Source organism: Natrix helvetica, assembly GCF_964273705.1.
Source record: "Natrix helvetica genome assembly, chromosome: W".
Classification (NCBI taxonomy): domain Eukaryota; kingdom Metazoa; phylum Chordata; class Lepidosauria; order Squamata; family Natricidae; genus Natrix; species Natrix helvetica.
The window spans coordinates 28,421,474-28,448,489 of NC_138555.1; the positions used below are offsets into that span (position 1 = coordinate 28,421,474).

General features: G+C 46.7%; 1 protein-coding gene across 1 annotated transcript in view; it reads right to left on the reverse strand.

Annotated features, from left to right (window-relative positions):
• Positions 1 to 908: 908 nt before the first annotated feature.
• LOC309400676 (SNF-related serine/threonine-protein kinase-like) overlaps positions 909 to 27,016 on the reverse strand; it is a 247,367-nt gene continuing 221,259 nt past the window's right edge. The window contains exons 6-7 of the mRNA XM_081969272.1: positions 9,920 to 10,054; positions 909 to 1,905 (exon numbers count right to left, since the gene is read on the reverse strand). Coding sequence (XP_081825398.1) covers positions 1,854 to 1,905; positions 9,920 to 10,054 — 187 coding nt within the window. The 3' untranslated portion in view covers positions 909 to 1,853. The remainder of the gene's footprint in view (positions 1,906 to 9,919; positions 10,055 to 27,016) is intronic.

A 27,016-nucleotide genomic window follows, 5' to 3' on the forward strand; every position in this document is an offset into this window, starting at 1 on the left:
GTGAGTTTTAATTTCTCCCAGAAGGAATTTCTGGATATTCAGGTTTTTGTATTACAATATTGGCTTGCTTATTATGAATCACGCATCGTTAGGAAACTTTATACTAGTGATATACCAAAAAAAGGATGTATTTTTTGTCTTGACTGATGCAGTCAATATATAAAAAACTGGCCTATTCTGATGACCATTTGTGAGCAAAATCGAGAAAAAATACATGGCACTATCACAGCCGAAATTCTCTATATTGGGCTTAAGAGAAATGTTGAACATATGCTGAGCATCCTGAAACCCGTTTTTGAAGCTTTAAACAAAATCCCCCAAAATAGTTGTTTTATTGTTGATGTTGTTGAAATTTGGAAGGAGTGAGCACTTAAAAACACACTGACAAGCAGAAATTACAAATTTAAAAAAGCGAATGGGACAAGCACTGTCTCCACCTCATTTTCTCACAAACATTGTTGATATCCGGTACCAGGGTCAAACCTTAAGTGTTGAAGATGGGAGTTAGCCATGACATGGGTATCCAGCAATCATCCATCTCTAGTGCCAAATATAATGAACTTCACAGCTAAGGGGAAGCCTTCAAGAAATATATGTTTGCTGATGAGGCTTTAAAGAAAGTTTCACCAGTGAACTGGTGGAAGTCACTTAAGCACTTGGATTCAGAAAGTGTTGAAGTAATGATTTCACTTTTAACTGCAGTGACCTCTTCTGCTGGCGTTGAAAGAATATTCTCTTCCTTTGGACTTGTTCACTCTAAAATTGAGAAATTGTCTGGGGCCTGATAAAGCAGGAAAGCTTGTTTTTCTTTTCCAGATCATCAACAAATAAGAGAACGAAGATGTAAATGAGTGAGCTACAAAAGACCATGTTTGAAGTTTTTTTTTAATGTGGACCCAGCTGATATATACAGTTTAAGTTCTTTTGTTTGTTTTTTCAAATATATTTTATTTATGCACTTCAGTTACTAAACATTGATGGTTAAGCAAATACAAGAATATGTAATATAATGTTATTGTTTTAATTAAATAAAAGAATTTGAGTAGTTGTCCAACTATGTGTGATTTATCTATTAACCTAAAATCGGTTCTGATATTGCTGTTTTACTAAGCTGACAGCTGATTATTCTAAATAGGAAACCTTCATTTTGTTTGCAAATAATATTAAAGATTCTAACTACCAGCAAGAATGAGTCCTTACATTTCAGATCCATTGTGGCAGTGTCAACCCCTGAAATGGTGAGTGTCTGGCGGGCCGTCTTGGGGTTGCCATTCAGGGGCGGGGGGGTTCCATTTGAGGAGAGAAGGAATGGAGGGGGAGTCCAGTTTAGCATGGACTTACGGAGGCCAACGGCGGCATGGGAGGCCGCTGCTGGCTGGCAGAAGAACCAGGCAGATGATCAGCTGAAGAATCGGTGCTGATCAGCTGGAGAGCTGGAGCGGCAATCACCTGGAGGCTCAGGGCACCAATCAACTGACGAGCCAGAGCACCAATCAGCTGGAGGGCGGGGTGTGCAGCTAGAGAGCAAGCCAGCTATCAGGGAGATGGATTAGGCACGGCCAAAGTTTCTTGGCCTGTTGCGGCATCCGGAAGCTGCAAGGGTGGGGTGGGCCCGCACAAGGGTTTAAATCAGTGGGAAAGCAGCAGCAGTTAGCACTGACTTTGATTACAGTCACTTTGTGCCGAGTGTCCAAGCCTGCATGAAACACATCTAACAAACTGTGTTGCTTGCTGTTTCCTGGGGCTGGAGGCTCGGAACATGACAGGCAGTGCCTGTTAGTGGGCATCCACTGACCTGATGCCCGCCATGTCCCTCACTTTGTTGTGTAACTGCCGCATCATCAGCCATCCCATTAAAGTGACTGGGACTGTTGGTGAGTCAACAGCAGGTCAGAGGAGGAGTCGCTGCGGGACAGAAATGACAGTTGCTCTTTAAAAATTATGATCTAAATCGAGTTGATTTAAATTAAGCCTTTTTACTAGTTATTGAAATCATTTTTCCAATATTGTGCAAATACAATTCTTGCTGCTGTTGATACATGTAGCATTAAGTATATAGTCCAGAGGTGGTATTCAGCCAGTTCGGACAGGTTCTGGAGAACCAGTAACGGAAATTTTGAGTAGTTCGGAGAACTGGTAAATAGGCTGGCCCCACCCCTGCTGCCTCCCAGCCGATCTTCTTTTGTTGCCCGGAACAGAAAAACAGAACTGGAAAGCAGGTTAGTGAGGTGGGGAGGCAATGGAGATTTTGCAGTAACCTTCCCCCAGGAGTGGGAAGGGAATGGGGATTTTGCAATATCCTTCCCCTGCCACACCCACAAAGCCACACTCACAAAGCCACACCCACAAAGACATGCCCACAGAACCGGTAGTAACATTTTTTGAATCCCACCACGGATATAGTCCCTTTATCATAACTTTCTGGTATTATACCTAACAAAAATATTTCTGGCTTTAAATCTATATGCTGCTTAATCATCTTTTCTAGCCATGTGTGTATTTTCATCCAATATTTTCTTGCTTTCATACATGTCCACAACATAAGATAATAGGTACCTGGAGTCTGATTACATTTCCAACATTTGGCGGACATGTTGTTAAACATTTTTGCTAGCCTTGCCAGTGGCAAATGCGACCTATTAAACATTTTATAAAGATTTTCCTTATATGCAGTAGCCATTGTCAGTTTATAATTTCTATCCCAAAGTTTTCGCCATTTATCTAGTTCTATAGTATAGCCAAAGTTTTTTGCCCATACTATTGTTTCTTTTACTTGTTCATCTTCCATTTTAAAGCTTAGTAGGTAATTATATAGTTTTCTTATCAGTTTTTCATCTGTCCCTAATAATATCTTATCAAGTGTTGTTGGTTATTTATAGTAACCCGATGTTTTCGCATCTTTCTCATATCTTGATTGTATTTGCAGGTGTGGCCACCATGCTAAATCCACCCCTTGGTTTTGTAGTTCCTGTCTGGTTTTAAGTTCCCCTTTCTCTTTTAAAATGTCTTTGTGGGATACAATTTTTTCCATGTTAACAATATATTGTAGAGCTACCTGAAAGCTCAGGGAACAGTCATTTGGGTCGTGATGGACCTGTTCTCCAAACAGGCCCATTTTATTCCTTGCCTGAATATCCTCATAGCTAAGGCACTGGAGAAACTGTTTCTGCATCACATTTATCGATTACATGGGGCCCCACAGTGGATAATTTCAGATGGGGGGTCCAATTTACCTCAAAGTTCTGGAGGACCTTTTTGGACCTATTTGGTACCGAACAGGAACTGAGTTCATCGCACCATTCTCAAACTAACGGGGGCTCGGAGAGAATGAACTCGGTTCTGGAGCAGAACCTGAGTTGTTTTAGCAATTATCAACAAAACAATTGGACAGACCTTTTTCCTTTCACTGAAATGGCTTACAACAACGCAGTACACAGTAGCACTGGTTTCACTCCGTTCCAAGTTGCTACTGGACAGCAATTTAGGCCTGACTTTCCAGTGAAGGATCCCGTGTTTCCTTTGTTGAAGGAATGTATCTCACAGTTGCAAAACAATTAGCCAGTTGTTCGCAAAGCCCTGGATGATGCTAGGGCTGATTACAAAGTCCAAGCAGACAAGAAAAGGAGAGAACCTAAGGAGTTTAAAGTTGGGGGTCGTGTTTATTTGTCCACACAGTTCCTCCAATACTTACAACTGTGTAAGAAACTAGGCCCTAAATTTGTAGGTTTAACCCTAACCCTTCCCTATAAAACACATTATCAATCCAGTCACCGTGGAACTGGAGTTGCCTAAATCGCTGAGGATGGTCCACCTTGTCTTTTATTGTAGTTTGTTAAAACTTGAGTCAACCTCGCCTTTATGGCCAGCACCCCCCCCCTGCCCCCAAACACTTTATGATTGAGGGTGAACAGCATTTTGAGATTAAACAGATTCTTGATTCATGGGTACATAGAGGGAGGGTTCAATACCTGGTGGCATGGAAGGATTTCCCAGGTTCTCAGAGTGAGTGGATTGATAAATCTCATGTCAGAGCTTCTACTTTGCTCAAACGCTTCCATAACCAATAAACAAACTGAAATGATTGGGCTTTTCTCTTTCAGCTGTGGATCTCCTTCTTCTAGTGGGACAACATGTCAGGTCCCTGTCGGAACGCTGCCATTCTTGAAGGGAGTGGGGAGGCATGAGGCACAGTCTACATGCTTTCGCTTTTGCTGTAACTGCTTGGGAGCTTTAGGGAGGGGAGGTTCACACCACCTCCATTGATTCCTCTCAACTGGTTTGCACCAGGTGTTCAAGGCCACATTGCCCTGAGGATGGCATCTTCCTACCATGCCACCTCGGCAAAGTCAAAACACCTTTGCAGCAGATGATTGGCTAAAGATGGACATGGGGTATTTGTTAGATATTAGCATAAACCGCTGTAAGTCTCCACTCAGGTCCGCCACTAGGGCAGGAACAAGGGGTTGTTCTGATTGGACGGGAGGTTTACCAGATCCCTATAAAAGGGGAGCTACTCGACCCCATAGCAAGCTGGATCACTACTACGACTAAATAAAGAGCTGTTGTTGTCACTATCGTCTGGAGTCTGTTCTCTCGTTGCCCGAATCTAACATTGGCGACGAAGGTGGGATCGAGAGACAGATAGGACAAAGAAGCTACCTCCAGAATCTACAGATCCGATCCAGCCCCGGAATTCGGCAGAAATTCCGACAGCCATCTCAGCGCGGCAAATTCAAACGCAGACAAGATGTTGATGCACGCTCCTCCAACTCCATACGACCCAATCGCCGAGCATTGGGAATCCTACATGCTGAGATTCAAGTGTTTCCTCGAGGCAAACGATCTCACGGGAGTACCGGACTCCCGGAAAAAGAATATGTTCCTGAGCTACTGCGGTCGAGAGGTTTTCGAGACGGCCAGGGATCTCTCGGAGCCAACCCCCATCCAGGCGGTAACATGCACGGCGCTGCAACAGACGTTGCAAACACATTACGCGCCAAAACCTTCCCACCACGTTTGCCGCCAGGGATTCAACACGAGGAACCAGAAGGCGGGAGAGTCCATCAACCAGTACGTTGCAGCACTTCGGAAAGCAGCCACGCATTGCGGGTTCAGGGATCTGGACGAGCAAATCCTGGATCGCTTTATTTGCGGGTTAAAAGACATTTCGTTACAAAAACGATTGTTGGCTAAACCCAACCTAAGCCTGCAAATTGCGCTAGACGAGGCGAGAGCTTCTGAATCAGCGGACAAATCTTCCGAAACAATACAACGCGGGTACAGCGCGATCCAGACCGGAGCCAGACAAGCCAGAGTGCATTATGAGGCCGCCGATCAAGAGACCGAGGACAGCGAATACGAAGACAGTCATCGCATGCGGAGCAGTCACACAAGACCGGCGGGAAAACCCGAATTCCGTTTGCCACCATGCGCAAGCTGCGGAGGGAACCACCCCCGGTCTACCTGCCGTTTCAGAAACGTTGTTTGCTCGCATTGCGACAAACTTGGGCACATCGCACGAGTGTGCCGGAGCGAAGTCCCTGCCACACAATGGCAGCCTCTTATGTACCGCTGACAGAAGCCCAACCCAGGAGCTTGGCGGAAAAACAAAGGGCGCCCAGAGAGAGAACCGAGGGAGTCAGCCGAGAGAGAATACACACAAAGAGCTGAAAGGGCGTATTTCCAGAGAGCTGAGAGAGAGTATTCCCAGGAAGCCGAGAGAGAGTATACCCAGAGAGAACCAATGAGAACCTATCTCACAACGATAGGTCAGGTCCGCACAAAGCGGCCTAAAAAGCTGAAACTCACTGTCCTCCTGGAGGACTCCCCTTGCGAGCTTGAAGTCGACACGGGATCGTCCCTGACGATCATCTCGTGGTCAGCCATGAAAAAGGCAATTCCGAGCCTTAAGAAGCGCCAATTGCGAACACCAGACATCCTGCTACGAGACTACCAAGGGAACAGGGTCCCCATCGTGGGTCAAGGCACGTTTCGGGTCCAGTTCAAAGACATCATAGCCCAGCTGCCCATGACCGTCGCCAGCGCGCCATTACAGAGCCTCCTGGGACTGGATTGGTTCGAAGCCCTGGGGCTAGAAGTCACCGGAATCAACGCCGTGGAGAACAGCAGCGCTGAGGAAATTTTTAAGGAGTTCGAGGATGTGTTCAGCCCCGGCCTTGGTAAGTATGTGGGAAAACCAATATCATTCAATTTGGATCCAAAAGTGGCGCCAATCCGACTCAAACCTAGAAGAGTGCCTTTTGCACTCCGTCCCAAGATTGACAAAGAAATTGATTAGCTCGTAGAGCAAGGGATCCTTGAACCAGTGGATCATGCGCGCTGGGAAACCCCAATCGTGACCCCTGTTAAGCCAGACGGGTCAGTCCGCATCTGCGTGGACTATAAATGCACAATTAATGTCGCCCTACAACAAAGCGCGTATCCTGTGCCCGTAGTCCAACACTTATTGCACTCGTTGGGGCCAGGAAAGATATTTGCGAAATTAGACATGGCACAAGCGTATCAGCAGCTGCCTGTGGATAGCGCCACGGCGGAGGCCCAAACTATAGTGACGCACAGGGGTGCCTTTAAATGTAACCGGTTACAATTCGGCGTAAGCATCGCTCCAGGTATGTTCCAAAGCGTCATGGAACGGCTTTTGCAGGGCATACCAGGAGTTGTCCCATATTTTGACGACATCTTGGTGTCGGCTGCAAACGAGGAGCAACTATCAAAACGCGTCAGAACTGTTTTGGCCAGAATTAGAGAAAAGGGTCTCCGCCTAAAAAAGGAAAAATGCCAAATTAATGTGCCTAGCGTAGAATTCCTGGGTTATAGAATCGATGGACTGGGTATACACCCAACATCGAAGAAAATTAAGGCGATCTAGGACGCCCCGACACCACGAAATCAGACCGAGTTGCAGGCATTCCTCGGACTTCTTAACTTCTACAGCGTTTTTCTAAGACAGAAAGCTACCGTTGCTGAGCCGCTACACCGACTCCTAGCCAAGAACGCGAAATGGACCTGGGGACGTTCCGAGGTGGCTGCCTTCGCTGTAGTCAAGCGCCTGCTCACGACCGACTCTCTACTCATTCAGTACAGCCAAACTCTACCACTGGTATTGACCTGCGATGCATCACCTTTCGGCATCGGCGCAGTACTCAGCCACAGAATGCCGAACGGCAACGAAGCTCCCATCGCGTTCTACTCAAGGACTTTGTCGTCGGCGGAACGAAACTACAGCCAAATGGACAGGGAAGCGTTAGCCGCCGTAGCTGGAGTCAAACGTTTCCACGAGTATCTCTACGGCCGCGATTTCGAACTTATCACAGACCACAAACCATTGCTGGGTCTTTTGGCGGGAAACCGCCCCACACCGGTCTCACTCTCCCCGCGCATGACCAGGTGGACTGTTTTCCTGGCTGCGTATTCCTACAAACTGATACATCGACCGGGTTCCACATTAGGACACGCAGAAGCACTCAGCCGTTGCCCACTACCAGAACTGTTAACAGACCCCACTCCCGAAATACCGGTCCTTTTGATTGACTGTTTGGACTCAGGGCCAGTTTCTTCTGTGGACGTTGCTAGGTTTTCTGCTAAGGACAACGTAATCAGACAAGTACAAACTTGGGTATGGAGGGGGTGGCCCAAAGGGAATGTGGGACCCAAATTCAAACTGTTTTGGTCTAAGCGTGATGAACTGTCGGTGTTACAAGGTTGTTTATTGTGGGGGGATCGAGTTGTTGTACCGTACGCACTGCGGAGAAATGTATTAGAGGATTTACATGTTGGGCATCCAGGGATCGTAAGGATGAAAGCGTTAGCTAGGAGTTACGTTTGGTGGCCAAACATGGACAAGGAGATAGAGGAATGGGTAGCCACTTGTGATCCATGCCAAGAGTCCAGACCAGCCCCCCTGAAGCGCCCACTACGGAATGGGACAAACCGAAAGCACCCTGGTCGCGAATACACATTGATTTTGCAGGGCCAGTCCAAGGGCAAATGTTTCTAATAGTTGTGGATGCATACTCCAAATGGTTGGAAGTAGTCCTGATGACTTCAATCATGGCAGAGGCAGTCATTAAGGTACTACGGCGGCTTTTCGCCACTCACGGCCTGCCCGACCTCCTGGTTTCCGACAACGGGCCCCAATTCACGGCCATGCAATTCGAAACATACTTAGCGAGTCAGGGAATTTGGCATGCCCTCGTCGCGCCATTCCATCCGGCATCGAACGGACAGGCGGAGAGAATGGTGCGATCTGCAAAAGAGGCCCTCGCTAGGATGGGTCCAGGTGATTGGCAAACACGAATCGACCATTACTTATTAATCCAACATATTACCCCTAGTGCCACGACGGGAAGGAGCCCCGCTGAACTCCTCATGGGTCGCCGCTTACGGTCTCACCTGGACCGGCTTCACCCAAACTACTCTGCCACATCGCCCCCAGACTCCACAAGCAAAATTCGGAATTTTAGCATAGGGGATTCAGTATACGCCCACAACTATGCAGGGGGGACACTGTGGATTCCGGCAAAGGTAATTGGTATCACGAGTCCTCGATCATACTTGTTGGAACTAGAGGACGGTAGAAACTGGAAGAGGCACATAGACCAACTCCGAGGTCGCCTAACGCACTCCAACCTACGATCAGCAAATGAAGACTTCAGTCCGTCGGAAGGTCAGCCAATGCAACAACCCGAATATCCGAGCACAGAGGACTACAGCACCACGGAGCCTGGGGTGGAACCTGAGATCAACGATAGAGCGGAACAGCCTCCGAGCGAGGGGAACCTACCATCCCCTGCCAGCGAAACGGAACAAAAGGAACACGCCGATCTCACGCCCGCTCAAACTCAACCCGAACTTCGACGGTCCACCCGAGTAAGGCAGAAACCGGCATACTTACAGGACTTTGTCACTAACCGGAACACTCCATCTAAGAGGGGAGGGGTGTTAGATATTAGCATAAACCGCTGTAAGTCTCCACTCAGGTCCGCCACTAGGGCGGGAACAAGGGGTTGTTCTGATTGGACGGGAGGTTTACCAGATCCCTATAAAAGGGGAGCTACTCGACCCCATAGCAAGCTGGATCACTACTACGACTAAATAAAGAGCTGTTGTTGTCACTATCATCTGGAGTCTGTTCTCTCGTTGCCCGAATCTAACAGTATTGGGGTGGGGTTGAAGGGGACAATTAGCTATACACTTGATGCCTGGATTTCAGACTCTGCCTGATTTTCTGCAATCACTATCTCTCAGTAAAAGTTTCCTTTTGAAATGTACCTGGTTTCAAGAGTTTTGCTTTCTTGGGAGAGGAGTTGAGGCAAATCCTTACACCCCCATTACTATTGTGATGTGCTTCCTACAAGCCTTATTTAACTGACTAGCAAAAAGTGTATCTATTCCTTTGTTTGTTTGTTTGGTTGGTTGGTTGGCCAATAGTATAAACCTATGGCAATGTCACACACACACCCCTTTTTATAGTGACCCAAATGCTTTCAAGGCAGTTTTCATCATTGTTCTGCTCTGTTTCTGTAGAGATGACGTTATTTCTTATATATAATGCAACTCCACCTCCTCTTTAATTTGGCCTGTTTCTTTTAAATAATTTGAATCCCTCTAGCTGTATGTTCCATTTGTGGGTTTCATCACATCAAGTTTCCATAATGGCAACAATATCATATCTGCCTCATTTACTTGAATTTCTGATTCACCCTGTTTATTCCTCATACTCATACTCTGTGCATTCGATGTAAATATAAAACAATGTAAATGTTTTAAAATGTACATTTTAAATAAAAAGTCTGTGAGCCCTCTTAAAGAATTTAGATACAAAGATTAAAGGTGGGATACAAATAAATGATGTAAATAAATAAATAATTTGTACAATTTGTAGAATCTTAATTCTTACCTAAATTGTGCTTTTATATTGCTTGGGCTTGCTGATCTGGTTTGTATTTCTTTCTCTTGTTTCCCTCTTAAAATCCGCTCTGCTAGTAAAAAGTAGGTAGCAGTGATGTGATTGTATTTGTTAGTTTCCAGAGCCCTGAAGAAATGAAACATATTAATCATTTCCACAAACTGGACATATCACTAACAGAACATATTGTGCTCCTTAGCAGAAAAGTGGAAGAGTACCCCAGTACAGAAATTTGTACACTAGACATCTTGACAAATGGCCACTGGATTACTAAAGACTGGTAAATTATTACAGTAAATTCAATAATCACACAATGCAGTTAGTCCTCAACTTATGACCGGTTGCTTAGCATCCATTCAAAGTTATGATGGACCTCCCTAGGGTAGATAGATGCAACCATATCAAAGTATAAAACAAAAATAAAATACATAATCCAATTTTAGGGTAAAATAGGTAAAAGAAAATATATAGTGTTTCTCCAAAAAGACGACCCACCTTGAAAAGAAGCTCTATCACGTTTTTGAGTGCATGCGATCAAATTAAGCTCCACCCACAAAATTAGCCCTAATTGAGACCCCGCCCATCCCAGGGTGCAGGGGGTGGGGTGAGGCACACAGGTAAAAAGTAAGCTAGGGTGAGGATGAGGGGGTGGAGCTGCCCTACTTACCAGGTCTTGCATACCCCGACACCTGCCTTGCCCTCTTCTGTGGCCACTTCTTCTGTGGCTGCTTGCCACCACTCGCACACATTGTCCTGGCCTCTTTTTCACCTTCAGATGCCTTCTGGCAGGCATCTGAAGGAGAAATGGAGGCCGGGGCGATGCGTGTGAGTGGTGGCAAGCGGCCGCAGAAGAAGTGGGCCAACAGCGGGCTCCTGCTGGAGCCACCGCCACGAGGTGAGTCAATAATTAGAACCCTCCAAAAAGAATGCCTAGGCAGTTTAAGACCCGGCCTTCTTTTTGGAGAAACACGGTAGTAATAAAATACATACAGTTGATATAAAAAGTCTACACACCACTGTTAAAATGCCAGGTTTTTGAGATGTAAAAAAAATTAGACCAAGATAAATCACTTCAGAATTTTTTTCCACCTTTAATATAACATATAAGAATTCAATATATATGTAGAATTCAACTGGAAAACAAACAAAAATATTTTAGGAGGGTAATAAAAATCTTACAATAACTTGGTTGCATAAGTGTGCACACCTTCCTATAAGTAGGGAAGTCGCTGTATTCAGAATTAACCAATTACATTCAAACTGATGTTAAATAGTCAGTACACACCTGCCATCAATTAAAGTGACTCTGATCAAGCCCTTATAAAATTCAACAGTTCTAGTAGGATTTTTCTAACATTTACTCAGTTGTCTTTTAGAGCAAAAGCCATGGTCTGCAAAGAGCTTACAAAGCATCAAAGGGATCTCGTTGGATGGTATCAGTCAAGAAGAGGGTTCAAAAACAATTTCCAAGACATTGGACACACCATGGAACAGTGAAGACAGTCATCAACAAGTGGCGAACATGTGGCACAACAGTGAAATTACCAAGAACTTGATGTTCCTCCAAAATTGATGCAAAAAACCCGAAAAAAACTGACCAGAGATGCTGGCAAGAGGCCCAGAGCAACTTTAAAGGAGCTGCAGGAATTTCTGGCAAGTACTGGTTGTGTACTACGTGTGGCAACAGTCTCCTGTAACAGCCCATATGTCTGAGTTGTGGGGTAGGGTGGCAAGACAGAAGCCTTTTCTTACAAAGAAAAATATCCAGGTCCAGCTACATTTTGCAGAAACCTCCATCAAGACTGATAAAAGCATGTGGAAAAATGTGTTATGGTCTAATGAGACCAAGGTTAAAAATTTTGGCCCTAATTCCAAAAGTTTTCTTTGCCACAAAAACAACACTGTGCATCACCAAAAGTAAACCATACCTACAATGAAGCATGGTGGCAGCATTATGCTTTGTGACTGTTTTTCTTCAGCTGGAACTGGGGCTTTAGTCAAGGTGGAGGGAATTCGGAGCAGTTCGAAGTATACCCAAGGCATACCTCCAAATCAACAAAAGAATGGCTTCTCCAGAAGAAGATCAAAGTTTTGGAATGGCCCAGCCAGAGCCTGAACCTGAATCCAACTGAAAAATTTGTGGGGTGACCTGAAGAGGACTGTGCACAGGAGATGCCTTGGCAATCTGACAGATTTGGAGCACTTGTTCAAGGAAGAGTGGGCAAAGTTTCCCAAGGCAAGAAGTGCCATACTAATAGTCTCCTACCCCAAAACACTGAAATCTGTCATAAAATCAAAAGGTGCTTCAACAAAGTATTAGATTAAGGATGTGCACACGTATGCAACCATGTTATTGTACTTTTTTTTCAAATTTCCCCCCTAAAATATTTCAGTTTGTTTTTCAATTGAATTTTACAGCTTATATGTTACATTAAAGGTGGAAAAAAATTCTGAAGTGATTTATCTTGGTCTGATTTTTTTGCATCTCAAAAACCTGGCATTTTAACAGAGGTATGTAGAGTTTTTATATCCACTGTATGTGGTAAATACAAGGAATCAACATTCAGATAAACACATAAACACATCACCTTTACAATATACCCCAATCTGTTCGATGTAACCGGTTCTTAGCTCAACTGCTTTAACTTAGCAGTTCTACTCACACTGCATAGATTAGAACCCAAAAGGAAATTGGACAATCGGTGATTCAGATCCAAGTGGGCTGTTCTTTCAAGTAGGGATGTTAAGTATATAAGCCTGAGAGGGGCATATAATTGATAATCAAACAAAACATAAGCAATATCTTCAGTGGGTGGACCACTGCATATATACATCAGTGGTGGGATTCAAAAATTTTCACTACCAGTTCAGTGGGCATGACTAGGTGGGGGGGGGGGCATGTGACTGAGTGGATGTGGCCAACTTGACGTCACTCACACCCATGCCCACTCAGTCACATGACCCCCCACCAAGCCACGCACACAGGAAAAGATAGGAAATTTTTTAGGATTTCTCTCTATCTACCCCTGCCCTCCCTTCGCCAATTTCCCCTCCTAAACCCCAGCCCTAGCCCCGCTTCTTCCCCCACCACCACCTCTTTGGTTGCTTACCTTCCGCAGCAGCTGGTCCAGTCCGGAAGGCAAGCTGACCGGAGTTTTCGGATACCCCCAGGCACCGGCCGCTGCTGGGAAGCAGCTGGCTGGCAAAGAAGTCCAAGTGGACTTGCAAGGCAATGGGATACGCATGCGTGAAGGAGATGGCGGTGACGGCAGCTGCTTTTTCACCAACCGGAGGACTTTTCAGCAACCTGCAGTCAGCTGCTGGCCTCTTTGAGAGCCGGTATGCAAAGAGGTGGTGCAAGCGAGCGGTGACAGGGGGATCAGTTCGGGGGTGTGGCCAGCCAGCCATCGCTACCAGTTCGCCAAACTGAGCAAAATTTCTGCCACCAGTTCAGGTGAACTGGCTGAATACCACCTCTGATATACCTGTCCTCTCATGATATGGCAGGTGGTGGAAGCACCCATATTTGGTCTTGGAATCCAACTGCTTGAATCTGGCTTTAGAATAGGGCCTTTTTGTGGTATTGTGTCAATTTCATTGACAGGCATTTTTCAAATTGTAATGTAGCTTTGTTCTTAGCCAACCAACTTGAAGATATATTTTTGGCTAGTACGGTAACTCCATGTCAGTTTGAGCACTGATGTCTAGGAATCTGTTTAAAAATTTCCCTTGCCTGCGAGGCAGTTGAGAGTAAATACTGAGTGGAAAACCCATACTGTGAAATAACTTTGGTCAACATTGGAGTGAATATATGTTTCTGCTCTGACCACAGGGGCTCCTCCCCAGGGTTACATATGACCCAATTATGATGGCTGCCCGTCCTCACATTTATGGCCATTTGCAGAATCCTCTGGTCATGTGATTACATTTTGTGATGGTTTTACTGAAAACCAGCATTTACTTCGTTTTTGGCAAAATTGGCCCATAGCAAACCATTGGTTTACTTAACGACCACACAGTTTGCTTAATGACTGCAGCAAATAGGTTGTAAAATTGGGTCAGTCATGTGGGTGACCAAATTTATGATCATCATAATGGACAGGCTCCAATACAAGTTGTAAGTCAAGGACTTGTATATGAAAGAAATATCTAAAAGCTGATTTTTTTTAAATCACAATAACTTACTAAATGTGAGTCATCAGTATTTGCAACTGCCAGATACAGTATAACTATACTATTGCTTCACCATGGAGCTACAGAAGAATTTCTGATACATCTAGCCATACTGCTGTCACAAATCTAGTTATAGAGTAGTGGCCAAAATTGTGGAAACATTTTGGGAAAAGTATACAGTATTTTTGAGGTTTGATGGCTAATAACACCACTTTTTTTGTAGTAGTACCATAAAATTATATATCCTCTGTCCAGGTAACATGGAGTTTAGCCCAGTTTAGTCTTTTCAACCTTTGTTTGAGAGATAAAAGTGGCTTTTTTCATGGAATTCTAGATTTTAGGCCAAATTCCTGCAGTCTGCGCCAAACAGAAAACTCTTCAAAAACTTAGAAATGCCACCTTTGGTTGTTTCCACCAATTTTTCTTCTAATTTCTTTATAACTGTAGCCTTGTTCACATAATAATACTATTTTACATCACTTTCTGGGTGACCAGTCAACTCTTTGTACCTTTACTTTAATTTTATTATGTTTTACCAGCTCACTAAATGAAAGAACACAAAAAACCCCAACCAACTTGATAGCGAACACATAACACACTGACAAATGTCTAAACACAGGGTCAGTCAAAATGGACTCAATGTCTATACACCAATGCAGAGTATGAGGAATAAACAGGGTGAATTAGAAATGCAAGCATATGATATTGTTGCCATTACGGAAACTTGGTGAGATGAAACCCGCAAATGGAACATACAACTAGAGGGATTTAAATTATTTAAAAGAAATAGGCCAAATAAAAGAGGAGGTGGAGTTGCACTATATATAAGAAATAACTACCATGGTTTTCAGACTATAAGAGACATATCTCTACAGAAATAGAGCACAACAATGAGGAAAATTATCTTGAATGCATTTGGGTCAATATTAAAGGAGGGGGAAATGACATTGCAATAGGTCTATACTACAGGCTACCCAAACAAACAAAGGAAATAGATGAACTCTTTGCTAGTCAGCTAATTAAGGTATGTAGGAAGCACATCACAATAGTAATGGGGGATTTTAACTACCCTGACATCAACTGGGAGACAAACTCTACACCAAGTGGAAGATCCAACAGATTCCTAACAAGCCTAGCAGACAACTTTGTTTCCCAAAAAGTAGATGAGAGAAATAAGGTTATTCGTGTAAAAGAGCAGAACCTGACCGACTCCATTTTTACACTTTAGATAATGCAGAAGCAGCAGTTTTATAACACATTACTCTTGTAACACATTCAGCTTAATACCATATATAGAAATAACATTTAGGAAGACGACTTCGGGTAGCCGAAGGCGACGGACGCGTGCGTCCGCCGTTCACTGTTTCGGTGGGCTCCCCTTAAGTCTAGGGGGAGCACAGGGTGCCTTGGAGGGGCACCCTGCCGTAGGGGCGGCTTGCTGGGACCCCCTGGAACGGCGGCGGCCGTGGGGGGGGTCTCCGGATTTACCCCAGGAGCCAGAAAGCGTGGGGAGTGCACGGAATGCCACCGCGCGCCTTCGCCGAATGGAGCCTGGAAGGAAATAATCAATTTGAAAGACGCAGCTGAAGTGCGGTGAGGTGGGGGATTTCCCCAAGTCTTTTTACTGGTTTATTCAATTGATGAACTGCAGTTTTTTTTTTAGAACTTTGTTTCAACCTTTGGAAGAGTTAAGATTGGAGGGGGGGGAATTTCCACCCCCCTCGGAAAAAGCGGCACTTGCAAAATTTATTTATTTATTTATTTATTACTTGAACTTATTAGTCGCCCCCTCTCCCCACAGGGACTCGGGGCGACGTACAAAAGTATTATATAGCGTACAGAGGAGGTAAAAATAAATAAATAAGTTACAATACCTAAAAAAGTTAAAACCCCAGTGAAATTAACCCTTAAAACTAAAATTACCAATTAAAAATGCCCTGGGATGGAGAGGTTGTAGTATTATGCCAGGTCAGCTAGTCGAAACAGGTAGGTTTTCAGCTTCATACGGAAGGAGCGAAGGTCGGTTGTTGTCCTGATGTCTGGGGGGAGGTCATTCCAAAGGGTGGGGCTCACTACAGAGAAGGCCCTACTCCTGGGCGCCGCCCTCTGGCACTCTCTGGAGGACGGCACCCGGAGTAGTCCCTCTCTGTGTGAGCGGACGGGTCGCAGGGATGTATGGGGCAGGACGCGATCCCGCAGGTAACTAGGCCCTGTGCCATGGAGCGCTTTGAAGGTGGTAACCAGCACCTTGAAGCGCACCCGGTAGGCCACAGGAAGCCAGTGCAGCTCGCGCAGGATGGGTGTTATATGGGAGAACCTCGATCTCCCCATAATTACCAGCGCGGCTGCATTCTGGACCAACTGCAGTCTCCGGGTGCACCTCAAGGGGAGCCCCATGTAGAGAGCGTTACAGTAGTCCAGGCGAGAGGTCACCAGCGCGTGAGTGACTGTGCGCAAGGCCTCCCGGTCCAAAAGTGGCCGCAATTGGCGCACCAGGCGAACCTGGTGGAACGCCCCCCTTGCCACGGCTGCCACGTGATCTTCCATAGACAGCCGGGCATCAAGGAGGATGCCCAAATTGCGCGCCCCTTCCACCGGGGCTAATTGATCGTCCCCGATGGCCAGCGATGGCATATGCTGGTTGAACCGGGAAGCCGGAAGCCACAGCCACTCTGTCTTGGAGGGGTTGAGCCTGAGCCTGTTGTCATCCATCCAGACTCGTACGGCTTCCAGACACCGGGACATCACTTCAACAGCCTCGTTGGGGTGGTTTGGGGTGGAAATGTACAGGAGAGAGAGAGAGTTAAAAATTTACTTTCACTTCCCCTAAACAATGGAAAAATAATTTTTGACTACAATTGCGAGAGAGAACGCCCCCCCACCCACTGAGGACCCTAGACTTCTGTCCATGAGCTCATGCTCACCTGGGACCATCTTATGCCCACTCGGGACCATATAGGGCTTTCACCCACTTTTGTCATCTTTTATCATCGTTTATCATCTTTGCCACCTCAATTATGCCTACACCATCTGGACATTTGGACTTCTATCTGCCCCCCCCCCCCATCCTCATCCAAATACGAACAGGATTCTGCCTCTTACCCCCCCCTACTGACTTTGTTACCATCTGCAGCACCTTAACCCCACTGGATTCTTATATCAATTTACCTGAGGTCAGACCTGCTCCGCCTGCGGGAGGCCCCTCTCTCGCAGGCATGGCCCTTGGCTCTCTCAAGGGCCCGCCTCGATGACGGGTTTGTCAACCCCGAGAGGTGCAGGAAACGGAAGCTAAGGGGGTTTTTAATTAAATGTTTTGTATCTTTTTTAGGGGGTTCCAGGGTGGGGGGGAGGGTCCATCAGACCGGGAGGGAAGCCAGTGCCAGGAAAACAGGTGAGTCCAGGAAGGAAGGGAACGAGGTGGGGGGGGGGGGAAGAAAAGGTCATTTCAACGGAGGGTTGTTTTATTACAACGGTCGTGGGGAGAGGGGGATGCAAGGACAGGAGAAGATCCCAAGGTTGGTTGGGAGACCGTGGCTGCTGGCTACGCCCGGTCGTTTGTACCAACCCCCGCAGTCTGGGTGGTCAGGAGCTACAGAGCCAGGGCCTGCGGCTGACGCTTTGCAATGCAAGGTCTGTGATTAACAAGGCCCCCCTCATCAATGAGTTGATCTCAGAGGGGGAGCTAGACCTTGCAGGGATAACGGAGACCTGGTTGGGCCACGAGGGCGGTTTGCCCCTCGTGGAAATGTGCCCACCGGGTTTCCGGGCATTTCATCAGCCCCGGGCCCTGGGTAAGGGTGGTGGGGTGGCGGTAGTTATTCGGGAATGTTTGGAGCCGAGAGAGTTCACTGTCCCTCAGATACCCGGTTGTGAGTCCCTTGGTGTGAAATGGGGCCCAGGGAGGCAGTGGGGCTTGCTGATTGTATACTTGGCTCCTCACTATGCATCAGCAGCCCTGCCCGAGCTCCTCGAGCTGATCTCGGAAACGGCAGTTGAGACCCCCAAGCTTCTGGTTATGGGGGATTTCAACTTGCCGTCGACGGGAGAGGCTTCTGAGGTGGCTCGGGAGTTCATGGCTTCCATGACGGCCATGGACCTGACCCAATTAATTCAGGGCCCCACTCACGAAGGTGGTCACACACTGGACCTTGTTTTCGTATCTGAGCAGTGGACGAGTGATCTGGGAATGGGGGATTTAGTCATCACGCCCCTGTCATGGTCTGATCACTCATCTCTCTGGCTGAACTTCCCTGGCGCTACCTCCCACCGCGAGGAGGCGGAACCAGACTGTCTAAGCTGGTACCGCCCCAGGAACCTGATGGAACCGGATAGATTCCAGACGGAGCTTGGGCCAATACCTATAGCCCTGACCCGCTCCCGGTCGGAGGACCTAGCGGCCGCCTGGAATAGGGCGGCGGCTGGGGCATTGGACCGGGTTGCGCCTTTGCGACGTCTCCTGCGGCAGCGATCCACCCGGGCTCCTTGGTTTACCGAGGAGCTGAGGGTGATGAAACGCCACAGGAGACGTCTAGAGAGCAGGTGGAGGTCCTCACGCTCCGAATCTGATCGAGCACAGGTAAGAGCCTACTTGCGGACTTACCTTGTGGCATTAAGGGCGGCCAAACGTAGACATTGTGCCGCCCTTATTGCGTCCGCCGATAACCGCCCTGCCGCCCTGTTTCGGGTGACCCGCTCCCTCCTATCACAGAGGACGAGGGGGGCACCCCTGCAGGGAAGAGCAGAGGAGTTTGGGGAATATCTGCAGGACAAAGTCGCTCAGATCCGGAGCGGATGGGCCCCCTTCAGTGGACCGGACGAGCCGTCAACAGCGAGTCTTGTGAGACCACTCTGGGAGGAGTTTGACTCTGTTGCCCCCGAGGATTTGGACAGGTTACGTGGACGGCTGCGACCCACCACATGTTCAATGGACCCGTGTCCCTCCTGGCTGGTACTGGCATCCTGGGAGACGACACGAGGCTGGCTTCTGGGCCTGGTGAACGCTTCGTTGGGTGAGGGATCCTTACCAACCGCCTTGAAAGAGGCGGTGGTGAGGCCCCTGCTCAAGAAGCCTTCACTGGACCCAACGGAACTAGCTAATTACTGTCCAGTCTCCAACCTTCCCTTTTTGGCGAAGGTTGTTGAGAATGTGGTGGCGCAGCAATTTCCGCGACACCTCGACGAATCCGAATATCTAGACTCACGCCAGTCCGGTTTCCGACCCGGGCACAGCACGGAGACAGCCTTGGTCGCGTTGGTTGATGATCTCTGGAGGGCCAGAGATAGAGGTTGTTCCTCTATCCTGGTCCTATTAGACCTCTCAGCGGCTTTTGATACCATCGACCATGGTATCCTATTGCGCCGGCTGGGGGGGATGGGAGTCGGAGGCACCGTTCTACGGTGGTTCGGCTCCTACCTCTCTGACCGGACGCAATGTGTGTTGACAGGGGGGCAGAGGTCGACCCTGAGGCCACTCTCTTGTGGGGTGCCGCAGGGGTCGGTCCTCTCGCCCCTCCTGTTCAACGCATATGTGAAGCCGCTGGGGGAGATCATCCGTGGTTTTGGGGTTGAATACCATCTGTACGCTGATGATACGCAGCTGTACATCTCAACCCCAAACCACCCCAACGAGGCTGTCGAAGTGATGTCCCGGTGTTTGGAAGCCGTCGGGGTCTGGATGGGGGACAACAGACTCAAACTCAACCCCTCCAAGACTGAGTGGCTGTGGCTACCGGCACCCCGGTTCAGCCAGCTAACTCCATCGCTGGCCATAGGGGGTGAACAACTCCCCCCTGTGGAGCAGGCGTGCAATTTGGGCGTCCTCCTAGATGCCCGGCTGTCTATGGATGACCATGTGGCAGCCGTGGCAAGGGGGGCGTTCCACCAGGTTCGCCTGGTGCGTCAATTGCGCCCCCTACTGGACCGGGATGCCCTACGCACAGTCACTCATGCGCTGGTGACGTCTCGCCTGGACTACTGCAATGCCCTCTACATGGGGCTTCCCTTGGGACGCATCCGAAGACTACAGCTAGTCCAGAACGCAGCCTCGCGGGTGATTATGGGGAGCTCAAGATACTCCCACGTGACACCTCTCCTGCGCGAGCTGCACTGGCTACCTGTGGTTTTTCGGGTGCGTTTCAAGGTATTGATTACCATCTTTAAAGCGCTCCATGGCACAGGACCCAGTTACCTGCGGGATTGTATCCTCCCGCACACATCCCTACGACCAATCCGCTCTCACAGGGAGGGACTACTACTGGTGCCGTCCACTAGGCAGTGCCAGCGGGCGACGCCTAGGGCTAGGACCTTCTCTGTGATGGGCCCAACCCTCTGGAATGACCTCCCCCCCGACATTAGAACTACCACTGACTTCCGTTCCTTCCGTCAAAAATTAAAGACTCACCTGTTTCGATTAGCTGGCCTGGCACATTCTTAGTTTTTACCTCCCGGTGGATATATTTTAATGGGTAATTTTGGGTAATATTTTAACTCCTGGGTTATTAGAGTTTTTAATGTACTATATTTATTATTCTATATACAGTCTTGCAACCTCCTCCACCTATGTATTTAATTATTTAACTGTTTTATGTATGTATTTTATAACGCATTTTAGTGACTGTACACCGCCCCGAGTCCCTTTCGGGAGAGGGGGCGGTCTATAAATACGAATAATAAATAAATAAATAAATAAGAAACTATGTATGGGAACTTTGGACTTGTTGTTTTCTGACCACCTGTAAAGGCTGAGCTAAGATGGCCACTTCCTCCTTCTTCTTTGTCTTTATGAATGAAATTCCTCCTTTGGAAGATTTTATGGCTCTGAACTAGTCTCCACCCCAGAGATCTCCAGGAGCCTCTCTAAATACGCTTTTCCCTTGGATTTGGAATATTTTGATTTACCTGTTTGATCTAGTCCTGTATTAGAAGACTTATTCTCCCTTGGATTTGCCTGCCTTGTGATCTCTACCAGCTGTGCTCTCTCACAGACGCCATTTCTCTGCACAGATTAATAACTATCTCTGAACTTTATGATGTGTCCAAAGAAATTACCGCCTGGCAAGGCCTCATCGGTTGAACTCTCCCGGTTCAACCAGTACATCCCATCTCTGGCCATCGGGGACGAGCAATTAGCCCCAGTGGAACGGGCGCGCAATTTGGGCGTCCTCCTAGATGCCCGGCTGGCTATGGATGATCATGTGGCAGCCGTGGCGAGGGGGGCATTCCACCAGGTTCGCCTGGTGCGCCAATTGCGACCCCTTTTGGACCAGGATGCCCTGCGCACAGTCACTCACGCGCTGGTGACGTCCCGCCTGGACTACTGCAATGCTCTCTACATGGGGCTCCCCTTGAGGTGCGCCCGGAGATTGCAGTTGGTCCAGAATGCAGCCGCGCCGGCAATTATGGGGAGAACGAGGTTCTCCCATATAACACCTCTCCTGCGCGAGCTGCACTGGCTTCCTGTGGCCTTCCGGGTGCGCTTCAAGGTGTTAGTCACCATCTTTAAAGCGCTCCATGGCACAGGGCCTAGTTACCTGCGGGATCGCGTTCTGCCCCACACATCCCTGCGACCTATTCGCTCGCACAGAGAGGGACTTCTCCGGGTGCCGTCCTCCAGAGAGTGTCAGAGGGCAGCGCCCAGGAATAGGGCCTTCTCTGTGATGGGCCCTACCCTTTGGAATGACCTCCCCCCAGACATTAGGACAACAACTGATCTTCGCTCCTTCCGTATGAAACCCACCTGTTCCGACTAGCCAGCCTGGCTTAATTTAGAGCTTCTCCACCTCTTGGGCATTTTTAATTGTTAATTTTAATTTTTAAACTTTAACTATCATTGGGGTTTTAATTGTTTTAAAGTATTGTAATTTATTTATTTATTGTTTCACCTCCTCCATGTTGTATTGTTGTGACCGTTGCTAGTGTACGTCGCCCCGAGTCCCTTGGGGGAGAGGGGGCGACTAAGAAGTCAAATTAATAAATAAAATAAATAAAATCGGCCCCGACATCTTCTACGTCTAGTCCAATTACTCAGCAGTCACAACTGGGGTCATTTCTACAACCTAAAGCCCCTGAAGAGAGTACAAAGGACTTATCTATTCACCAGATGCTTCAGTCTATCTTAAAGGGACAGGACGAAATGAAAAAACAACTGAAAGACTTAAATGATCAGCTCAGAGAAACGAAACAACAAGCCACACGGAATGAACAGAGAATAGATGTACTGGAGGAGGGTGCGGTCGGGATGAGGGACGAGGTTAAGACAATCCAGAGGGGAAATGTAGAATTTGAAAACCACATGATAAAAATGGAATTTGAAAGGATGTCTTTTTTCCTTAGGTTCCAAAATTTGCCAGAAGTTGAGAACAAAGATCTTAAGGAGATTATGACCACAATACTAGCGGAATACATTAATAGAGATAAACAACAGCTGTGGTGGGATATAGACTTGATTTATAGGATTAATTCAGCATATGCAAGAACACACAATGTTCCAAGGGAAGTTCATGTTAAATTTCTTAGAAATACTACAAGAGATGAGGTTCTAGGAACTCAAAGGGGAGGACCACTAAAATATAAAGAAAAATAAATAACCATTTTTATACAGATTCCAAAGAAAGTAAGAGATAAGAGGAAGAAATATTCCTCTTTAGCAAAAAAATATATATATAATAAAGGGGTCTGGTTCAGGTGGTTATTACCAGAAGGCATGTTGATTTTCTGGGACGGCAGCAGAATTAGAATCAACACAGTTGTGGAGGCGGAGGCTTTCACTAAAAAACATAGTGCCCTCCTAGATGAAATGGGGGATGATACACAAGAGACAAGGGAGGGAGGGGCTGAGGCTCTGCCAATGGACGGGGGGGAGGATGCAACAACTAGAAAACTCAGATCACAAAAGTGACTTGAAACATTATTGCAATTGTTGTTATAAGGTACCTTTACGGAAGTGATACAAAAAAATGATTGAAATATACTGATGACTTAGTGTTAAACTCAAAACTGCTAATTTCTAATCAAATGTTGATGTATTTCTATTCTTGTCTGTAAAAGTTGTGAGACTTGGGGGGACTGCTCTCCCCCGCACGATGTAGCTGTCAAAATTTATTATACCCTTTTTAACCCTTTTCCCCTGAAAAAATTTGTAAAAACCAATAAAACTTGTTTAAAAAAAAAGAAATAACATTTAGGGAGATTCCAGAACTGTGAGGTTAACTGAGGAGGAATAGGCTGGGTCAATGTGAGGCTTAACGAGAAAGTGCTGGCGTCAGTCTCAAGATGCTGACATAAGGGGATTGATTATTCTGTTATGATCTTATTATCTCCTTGTATGGTGGGAAGCAATTGGGGGATGTTCCATTAAGGGGGATTTTGGCTGGAAACTGGTTGACTAGTTGCCAAAGGCATTGTGTAACATGTGTTGTATAATACGACTTTATGTAACACGGACATTAAAGGAAGTGGACTATCACCACAAAACTGTATTTAAACTCTGTATCTAAAGCTGTTAGACATTCTCTTTCTATATTTCATGATTGAGAATCCTTTTGCAAAAGCTTATCTTAAATAAATATGCTTTTATTGTTTATGGTTTCCTTGCTCTTTGTTCCTTGATGAGATAGAGATTTATTTTTCTCACAGTAGGGAAGGGAACAAGGGGATCAGCTTAATTCTAACTAACTAAGAGGAAACGATAGAAGGTGTTGAAGCTACAGGAACCTTGGGGGCAAGTGATCATGCAATATTGGAATTGAACATTATGCAAGCACAAGCAATAGAAAAAGTCGAACTAGAGTGTTGGATTTTAAGACAGCTGATTTCAATACACTTAGACAGAGCTTGGGAAGGATTCCATGGATGAGAATCCTCAAGGGGAAAACAACTCAAGAAGCTTGGGAAATTTTGAAAAGTGAGATGATAAAAGCCCAGTCTAGCACAACACCAATGAAGATGAAAAATAACAGCTATCAAAATAAACCAGCATGGCTGCATAAAGAACTCTCTGACAAATTGAAAGACAAAAAGGACAAGTATAAAAAGTGGAAAGAGGGAAAATAACTAAGGCAGAATATCAGCAAACAGCCCAAGCCTGTAAAGATGAAGTGAGGAAAGCTAAGGCTCACAATGAAGGAAGGCTTGCAACAAAAGCAAAAAAATAACAAAAAAGCTTCTTCCAACATGTCAAAAACAAGAAAAAAGCCAAGGAAACAATAGGTCCATTGCTGGGAGAAAGTGGCAAAAAAGGTGTCAAGCAACAGTGAACACCTAGAAGCCAACAAAGTAATAACCAAAAGCCAACATGGGTTTGTCAAAAACAGATCATGCCAGACTAATTTTATTGCATTCTGTGACAAACTGACAAAATTAGTGGACCAGAGGAATGCTGTCGATATAATTTACTTGGACTTTAGTAAGGCATTTGATAAAGTAGACCATAACCTACTACTAGATAAAGTAGAAAAATGTGGGTTAGACAGCATCACTACCAGATGGATTCGTAACTGGCTGACCAACCGCATTCAACGTGTAGTCCTCAATGAAACTGCATCTACGTGGAGGGAAGTATGCAGTGGAGTACCCCAAGGCTCTGTTTTAGGCCCAGTACTCTTCAACATCTTCATCAATGATTTGGATGAGGGAATAAATGGGGAACTCATCAAATTTGCAGATGACACCAAGCTGGCAGGAATAGCCAACACTCCAAAAGATAGGCTTAAGATACAGAAGAATCTTGACAGACTTGAACATTGGGTGCTATCTAACAAAATGAAATTCAATGGTGAAAAAAGTAAGGTTCTACATTTACGCAAGAAAAAGAAAATGCACAGGTACAGTATAGGTGATACCTTGCTCAATAGTAGTAACTGTGAAAGGGATCTTGGAGTCCTAGTGGACAACCATTTAAATATGAGCCAGCAGTGTGCAGCAGCTGCCAAAAAAGCCAACACAGTTCTAGGCTGCATAAACAGAGGGATAGAATCAAGATCACGTGAAGTGTTAATACCACTTTATAATGTCTTGGTAAGGCCACACTTGGAATACTGCATTCAGTTTTGGTCGCCATGATGTAGAAAAGATGTGGAGACTCTAGAAAGAGCAACAAAGATGATTAGGGAAATGGAGGCTAAAACATATGAGGAATGGTTGCAGGAACTGGGTATGTCTAGTTTAGTGAAAAGGAGGACTAGGGGTAACCTGATAGCAGTGTTCCATTATCTCAGGGGTTGCTACAAAGAAGAGGGAGTCAAACTATTCTCCAAAGCACCTGAGGGTAGAACAAGAAGCAATGGGAGGAAACTAATCAAGGAGAGAAGCAACTTAGAACTAAGGAGAAATTTCCTGACAGAACAATTAATCAGTGGAACAACTTGCCTCCAGAAGTTGTGAATACTACAACACTGGAAGTTTTAAATAAGATGTTGGATAACCATTTGACTGAAGTGGTGTAGGGTTTCCTGCCTAGGCAGGGGATTGAACTAGAAGACCTCCAAGGTCTCTTCCAACCAGAGGTGGATTCCTGCCTGTTAGATATTAACATATATCGCGGCAAGTCTCCTCTCTGGTCCGCCGCTACGGCGGGAAACAGGTATCGCTCTGATTGGTCGAGAGGCGTACCCGATCCCTATAAAACGGGAACCCTCAGACCACAGAGCAAGCTGGATCACTACTACTACTAATAAAGAGCTGTTAAGTCACTACGTGTCCGGAGTCTGTTCTCTCGTTGCCCGAATCTAACATTGGCGACGAAGGTGGGATCGAGAGACAGATAGGACGAAGAAGCTACCTCCAGAATCCCAGGATTTGATCCAGCCCAGGAATTCGGCAGAAATTCCGGCAGCCATCTCAGACCATCGCAGCGCGGCAAATTCAACGCAGAGAAGATGGTGATGCACACTCCTCCCGCTCCGTTCGACCCGATGAACGACCAATGGGAGGCATACATGATTCGTTTCGAGTGCTTTCTCGAAGCGAACGAATACACGGGAATAACCGATTCCCGAAAGAAGAACATTTTCCTCAGCTACTGTGGGCGAGAAGTTTTCAACACGGCCAGGGACCTCTCCGAGCCTACTCCGATACAAGCGGTATCATGGGCGGCGCTACAACAGACTGCAAACTCATTACACGCCAAAACCTTCCCGCCACGTTTGCCGCCAGGAATTCAACACGCGGAACCAGAAGGCGGGAGAATCAATCAACCAATATGTTGCAGCCCTACATAAAGCAGCAACTCACTGCGAGTTCAGGGATCTGGACGAGCATATCCTGGCAAGACTTGTTTGTGGGTTAAGGGACATTTCGCTACAAAAAAGGCTGTTGGCGAACCCAAACTTAACCCTACAAATAGCACTAAACGAAGCAAGGGCGTCCAAATCAGCGGAAAGATCATCGGAAACCATACAACGCGGGTTCAACATCAGCCAGCCAGCACCCAGACACGCCAGAGTCCATCACGAGGACACCAATCCAGACTACGAGGATCCCGAGTTCGAGGAAAGTCACCTGATGCGGAGCAGTCACATGAGGCCTGGGGGGAGATCCGGATTCTGTTTGCCACCCTGCGCAAGCTGCGGAGGGAACCACCCCCGGTCTACCTGTCGGTTCAGGAACGTTGTTTGTTCGCACTGCGACAAACTTGGGCACATCGCACGAGTGTGCCGGAGCAAAGTCCCTGCCTCCTCACGGCAGCCTCCAATGTACCGCCAACAGAAGTCCAACCCAGGGACTTGGCGAAATCAAAAAGGGCGCCCAGAGAGAAACACACGAGAGTTTACCCAGAGAGACAATTCCCATAGAGCTGAAAGGGCGTATTCCCAGAGAGATTACACACAAAGAGCTGAGAGAGCGTTCTACCAGGACGCTCAACGAGAGTATTGCCAGGATACCGATGCAGAGATAGAGTTGACCCAGAGAGAGGAATTG